General features: G+C 30.0%; 1 protein-coding gene across 3 annotated transcripts; it reads right to left on the bottom strand.

Moving 5' to 3' along the window:
* Positions 1-2253: 2253 nt before the first annotated feature.
* On the bottom strand, positions 2254-6252 carry LOC108756805. Of its 3 annotated transcripts, none has more exons than XM_018500868.1 (14): positions 6087-6252; positions 5868-5994; positions 5690-5783; positions 5332-5468; positions 4948-5079; positions 4798-4868; positions 4600-4720; positions 4212-4379; positions 3807-4015; positions 3494-3647; positions 3174-3307; positions 2879-3104; positions 2579-2772; positions 2254-2457 (listed from the first exon to the last, which is right to left on the bottom strand). In XM_018500868.1, exons 1-14 carry the CDS (start codon positions 6206-6208, stop codon positions 2367-2369), a joined length of 1980 nt encoding a protein of 659 aa, XP_018356370.1. In that variant the 5' UTR covers positions 6209-6252; the 3' UTR covers positions 2254-2366. The 3 variants fall into 3 exon arrangements, with proteins under 3 accessions (XP_018356370.1, XP_018356371.1, XP_018356372.1); XM_018500869.1 differs by having other exon boundaries at positions 2879-3101; XM_018500870.1 differs by having other exon boundaries at positions 3494-3632.
* Between the last annotated feature and the right edge of the window lie 461 nt (positions 6253-6713).

Genomic DNA, 6713 nt, shown 5'->3' with positions numbered 1-6713 from the left:
TATATATATCTATATAAAAACATAACTTTATTTGGTACATAAAATAACATAACTTTCGGTTTTTTGGCAAAAACAAGTGTTTCGAAATAAAAACATATATCACTATTGCATGTATATGTTATCATTATCTCTATCAAACTAGCAGAATCAAATGAATAAAATCGAAAAAATCCGTTGAATTATTTAGTGTTAATTTTGTGCTAATTTGTGCTATAAAATATAATTTTACCACGTGCCACTTAGAAGAAACTCGTGGTTTTGCTAACTTGATACGAAAGTTGTAAACCTATATGAAACTTCGCTTCGTGGAATGGGAAAGTTGTAAACCTATGTGGAACCTCGCTTCGTGTGGAAAGTTGTAACCCCATGTGGAAACCTCGTTTTGCATTAAAAATATATGCGTGGAGGTAGTGTGTCCCGCCTCACCTTCCCAAAACCACGAATTTCTTCTATCTAGCGTGTGATATAAAATTATGTTTCATACCCCAAATCAACACAAATTATATCTGCTATTTTTTTCTCTTTTTATCTTGTAATTCTATTACCTTATAATTTTAAGCTAGCAGCACCACAAATGTTTTCTAAATGGCATGTAATACAAAATTATATTTTGTAGCATAAATCAACAAAATAAGCACTAAATAGTTCAGTAAATGTTTTTCGATTCTGCACATTTATTCTTGCTAGCTTGACAGAGATATTACTATTCTACAGTCTGAAAACTTTACTTAGTTTTTTTAATTTACTGTAACAAGAAAACGACACAAAGTTTGATACACAAAAGCAAGATTTCCCTATGATTTTATATTTTACTCAATCGAGTTAATTGCGTACCTTATTTTCAATAATTATACCTTTAAGCGAAGCTCGGGCCGTTTACTGCTTATGAAATTGACGAGCGAAATACGCCAGAAATTTCCCAGGGGAGTGTCATCTAGTTTGGATATCGATTGACAAACAGGACCTCTTATTAACCGTTCCACCGCAATATCTGATCGAAAAGCATCCGCTGACAGATCCGTCGGCGGAAGCCCATAGATAAATCTACGCAAGTCCTATCCTGTTGATTGATAGAGCTCAGAGCTATCGGGGCGTGATTTGCGTTGATGATAATAGGAAATTCCATAATTTTCCTGATACCGACGTACGCAATGTATTCGTACTACCCAGTATGTTACTTAATCCATTGAACATCTAATTATGTGTTTGGTTAATGTATACGTAAATCCGTAAATGCGTTAATGTATACGTAAATGCGTAAATCTAAATGCACATAGAACGAATAAATCTGATATTAATAAAAGCAAGAAAGTCTTAGTATATATTAGCAGAAACTGTTGATAAAAACATATTATGTTTTTATTTATTTAGTGAAAACGCAACAAAATAAGAAAAAACGGTTTTGCATACAAAATATTGCTTTCTAAAGATTTATAGATATGTGTTCGATTCAAATTTCAAAATAACACAATTATATGAATAATAATGTAGTGAAAATAATTTACTGATTATAAAATTATTACAATCACATTTTTGAAACTTTTAATTCTGCAACATTTTTATTTTGCATATAAATTAATAAGTTTGAAATTATTAATTTAATATCGAAATATTAAATACACGTTTAGTAATATTCTATAAAATACCATAGAATAAAATTTTAAATAATTATCATTCATAATGAGAAAAAAGATTTAAAAAAAATATATTAAGTATAGTTTCATCTTTAAATCTTTGTGTGTTCTCGCGTACATAACTGGTAACAAAATCGTAAATCAATCTACTGTGTAATTACAAACCTAAACCACATAACAATAGTCTAAGTTTAACTATTACGAAGATGCATCTGTTCTGCTCCCTATACACTTTGTATGCAAGTTAACTAAGCTAGCAAATAATCAATATCAAAGTATGTATCGTACTAAGATAAAACCTGTTTCATCATTCGGTATTTATTATCATTTTTAAAGCTGACCTATTATTTATCTCACTAAAGTAATCGATTTATTATATCAATAAATAATTTATATTATTGATAAATCTATGTTGAATTAATTGAAAGTATAATATTTAAAAGTAATAAAAGCAAATTACCGACTTTTGATAAAAATCTTATTTGTACTTATTTATTATTTTATTAATTTTATGATATTTAATTTATGATTAATTATTTATACTACTTCTAGTATATGTGTATTACTTCTATAGAAAGTTCAAAAATATAAAATGCAGTATATAAATTGTCTATACGTTTGTTTTATTTGCAAATTTATATATCAAAGATTCTAAACTTTTACGGTTTGCACATACTTGTCTTTACACAATATATAGAAATATAAACTCTACTTTCACGAGTTAACAAACATTTAATCATTCACAAGATGGAGAACACAATCTCTATTAATTCCGCTTTCTTTTAAGGATGTACTTACACGTTGCAATCTCTTCGGCGAATACCTTTAAGCAATTATATTAATTGTAAAGTTGAAAGCAAAAATAGATAAGGATTAAATAATTTGTGTAAAGTAAAATTCGTAAATTAAAAAAATAGTTTATAAAGATTCAGATATTTCCTCACCCGCTCAACACTACTTTATACCCTCTATACCCGGATGTTTGCATAGCTTTATCAAGTAAATCATATAATTTCACCACCGATTCGTCGGCCAATACGTGTACCAAATATATAGTACTACCGGTTAATGATCTAACTTTCAATCGCAACTCGTTAGATTTTCCAGTCGCTTCATTAACCTGACGTAATATCGGAGGCTGAAATAGTAAAACACAGATTTTCAAGCAGATCATGATTGGACATGACTTTTAGGTACATAATTTATCTTGTCTTTTTCTGTTGATATCTGAATATATTTCTCACCATACTCTTTCTTGCACAAGTAGCCGATCTTGAACCCCGAGGATGTTTCGTCGCGAAACACTCAGATACAAGAGTGGCAATCTTGAGCTCACTAATATTATTAACTTCCGCTGTGCTTAATGCTTTCGGCCGTAATGTCGATTGCATAGTTATACCCAATCGCTCTGCGGACGAACTGGCAGATTTCGAACGTAACCGAAGGCGACTATCAACAATTTGTGCCCTACTGAAAAATTTAATTTCAGTACTTAATTACAGTACATAAATGAATATGGATTACTCTATCTGAGAAAACCTTGATGACGATCTATCAGAAAAGCTGCGATGTCTCGTCCTGCTGCTACTTGTAGATCTCAAGGTATCTTTCGACTTGGATAATTGTTCACTCATCGACATATCATATTCCATGTTTTTTGTAGCCAACTCTCTCTTTTTCAAGACAGTAGTATATATATATATGTGTGTGTGTGTGTGTGTGTGTGTGTGTGTGTGTGTGTGTGTGTGTGTGTGTGTGTGTGTGTGTGTGTGTGTGTGTGTGTGTGTGTGTGTATACACAATATATAATTTATTCATATTATAATGTTAAATTAAAAAAATTTAATAAATAAGATTTACTTTTTTTCGTCGACTACTTCGTGCTAATTCAGCGTTAACGTGAGACTGAATGTGAGAATTAGAACAAACATTATTATGCGAAGCCAAAATCTGCGATCTCAAAGAATATATATCGACAGAAGGCGATTCTGAAGAGGTTCTGGAATCCAATAAACTAATAGGGCGATATGAAGATGCATTATAAAATGTTTAACAAGTTATGCATAGATCTAGACCTATATATAATCTTTTTTCTGTCAAAGAGTGCATATTACAATATTATAAGTCGAGTACTTAAATATTTGCGTGTGTTTCAAATAAGTAGTGATAATACCGGCTTGGAAGCGATAAAAACGGAATGTTCTCGGAAGTATTATCTTTCGGTGAAGGATTTGCACGAGCATATCTTTGGTAAATGTTATTTGATCTGCGTAAATTTGTCGATAACAAATTATCCATTGGAGATTGTTTTCCCAAACGATATCCTTGACCAGGAAAACTAGCAGAATCATCTATATACAATTCTGTTCTACGATCTTCCATCTACACGCGTAAGTCAAAATATTAAAATGAAAAAAACAATAGAAACTCTCTCTCTCTCTCTCTCTCTCTCTCTCTCTCTCTCTCTCTCTAAAATCAAATTTTTATTAATCTCACAGATTCTAGAAAAAAGGTTCTAAAAAAAGTGCGGAGAATATCTCGTGTATCCTAAAATTCTATTCTATTATTCTACATTTACCATAAAGGGCACTCCGTCAGGATATTCTTGTTGCAATTCAGATGGAAAATATCCGTCCAGAATATCACGGATAAACGAGACTACAGTCGAATCATGGTAAGATCGCAATGGTCCTCCATTGATGCACATACCATTTTTATAAAATTTCAATGAGATGCAGGAAGGAGTCTTTAGTTAAAATGCATAAAAAAATGCTGATTGACGATATAAATAATTACTAATTAGCAAATATATTAATTTTAATTAATCAGTAATTAATATCTTTGATATTTATGGTGTATATATAAAAAACAGTTCGCTTAATTTCATAGATTTGAGATTGGAGTCTTGCAAATAATATTCTACATGATATGCTATGAAAGTAAGTATTACGAAACTAGAACATTACTTTGAATGTCGCTCCTCCTCCTTTCTCATTATGATGAATGTGAACTTCATCCTTTCCCGCAGCTAGGTTCAACTGATCGATATTCGTAACTAACTGTTCATAGCACATGTTGATATAATTACTATAACGAAGTTATTACTAATTATTAGAATTGCTATTTTTATTTCTAGCTAGTAATAAAATATTTATTTTAATTACTTGCTACTATCTACGTTTGTCGTATTTTTGGCATCACCCACCCATATTAATCCATAATCAGCCAAGAACTTCTGCAAAATGACATAATTGCTAATTTCTACTTATGTTTTAAATACGTCAAACAAACATATTTGAAATATAAATTTGAACCTCCATTTCGTTGATTTTATGTTCTAGCATTAGACATCGTTGATAAAAATATTCGGAATTCTTAGCCTGACTTCGTTGCTCCTTCTTTCGCAGCAGTTCCTGACTTTTGTACTTAGTTTCCCATTCTTTAATCTATCAAAATAATATGATATATCATAAAAAAAATTGTAAGAGTCATTCAGAAGTTTCAAAGTACAGAAAAATATAAATAGAATACGCGAAGAAATGTATTCGATATTGTAAAATAACTAAATTTAATAAACGCACAATGCAAATACACGGCTTAAAAATTAACTCTGTCAAGCTAACTATGAATATAATGATAATATTATATTCTATAATGATAATACTACATTCTTAGATTAAAAAAAGCGTACAGAGAACCTTCCGCTTTAAGCGTCCAATTTCCTGATCCTTAGTTCGCATGCCTTCCTCGGTTTTCGCCAAAACAGATTGCATTTTTCGCATTTGTGACTCAGCTAAATGCAATTGTTTCGTCAACATGCCAATGAGCTCACTTTCTGAAATCAATATATTACGCGATAACGGATACATCACGCCAAAATCTACAACTACTTTAAATGCTTAATGTAACATTAACAGTTTAAAAATACTAATAAATTTTGTTATGTATTAAAATAGTCTAGTCAACTTTTAGTTTAATTTTTTTCCCAAATAGTAATTCTATAATATCAATTATAATATAAAATTCTATAAAGTACACAATTTTTAAGTACAAAACCTTCTTCGATTACGTCACTTATGGCAATGGAATTTCTGGTCATCTTGAACGAATTGTTCCACAATTTTCTCGCGGAAAGATTTGCATTGGAAACCTGATACCCGAACGTATTATGTAATTTGACATAACACATTTTGTCTAATATTTTATTTCTATGATATAAATGTCACACAGCTACCATTTTGTTAACGTGAGTAGAAGATTTTCCATAACCAAGCATAATTTTGCTGTCTTCCGATAGATCTGTCTTCAGAGCCGCCATTGTAGAATCTGATATACATGTTGACGAAGGTAATGTTTTTAATCTAGCAAAATATTATATTATTATTTCTTGATATATTGCTAAAAAAATGCATATTTTTCGTCGTTATAACCATAACATCATAAAATAACCTACTTGCAATTGCTGTCATGTGACAGAATCAAGGAATTTTTTGGAAACTTCTTTCTCGACTGAATTGAAGAATTTCCTTGATTCATGTTATAGATGATGGCATTAATTAATGAGTTCGACAACATTTACATGAATTTTCTTACGTCGCCAAAAAGTAGTTATTCGCCCGAAGTTGTGTTTACATTATACGACGTAAGAAAAGTCGATTCAAATAGAATTCAATATGAAAAATGGCAACGATTTCTATACAGTATCACAGCAGAAATATTTTACAATTATATTTTTTCTTTTTAATTTTAATATCAGTCTATTTATATTTTTTGATTAGATCAGAGAAATTAAGTTTACTTACTTTTACTTATATTATTTCATGTTCGATTTCTTTTTCTAATCAATTTTTCTCTCTTTTCAAACTAACTAAACATCTGTTACAGTGTTATTGATGTTTAACGACAAACTTTTGCGCGCTATTTTACAATTGCGATTTATTTATTATGAATAGATTTTAAGCCTTTATGTTACAATATGTATAAAAGATTTTATTAAAATTGCATCTTAAAAAATATATATATACGGTAAAAATAAAGATAAAAACCTTTCAATATTAGAAATCATAATTCAAATACGCAA

The sequence above is a fragment of the Trachymyrmex septentrionalis genome, unplaced genomic scaffold (assembly GCF_001594115.1).
Source record: "Trachymyrmex septentrionalis isolate Tsep2-gDNA-1 unplaced genomic scaffold, Tsep1.0 scaffold13, whole genome shotgun sequence".
In the NCBI taxonomy this organism is placed as follows: Eukaryota; Metazoa; Arthropoda; class Insecta; order Hymenoptera; family Formicidae; genus Trachymyrmex; species Trachymyrmex septentrionalis.
Note: the sequence above shows the minus strand (reverse complement) of the source record. Positions and strands in the feature narration are given on the sequence as shown.

What these genes read in the sequence shown, in the direction of transcription:
- LOC108756805 (XM_018500868.1), bottom strand. Translation starts at nt 6,208, where the DNA reads ATGTTGTCGAACTCATTAATTAATGCCATCATCTATAACATGAATCAA. An exon ending in TCACATGACAGCAATTGCAA is followed by an intron (nt 5,995 to 6,086) that starts GTAGGTTATTTT and finishes ATATTTTGCTAG; the next exon opens with ATTAAAAACATTACCTTCGT. An exon ending in AAGTGACGTAATCGAAGAAG is followed by an intron (nt 5,469 to 5,689) that starts GTTTTGTACTTA and finishes TATTGATTTCAG; the next exon opens with AAAGTGAGCTCATTGGCATG.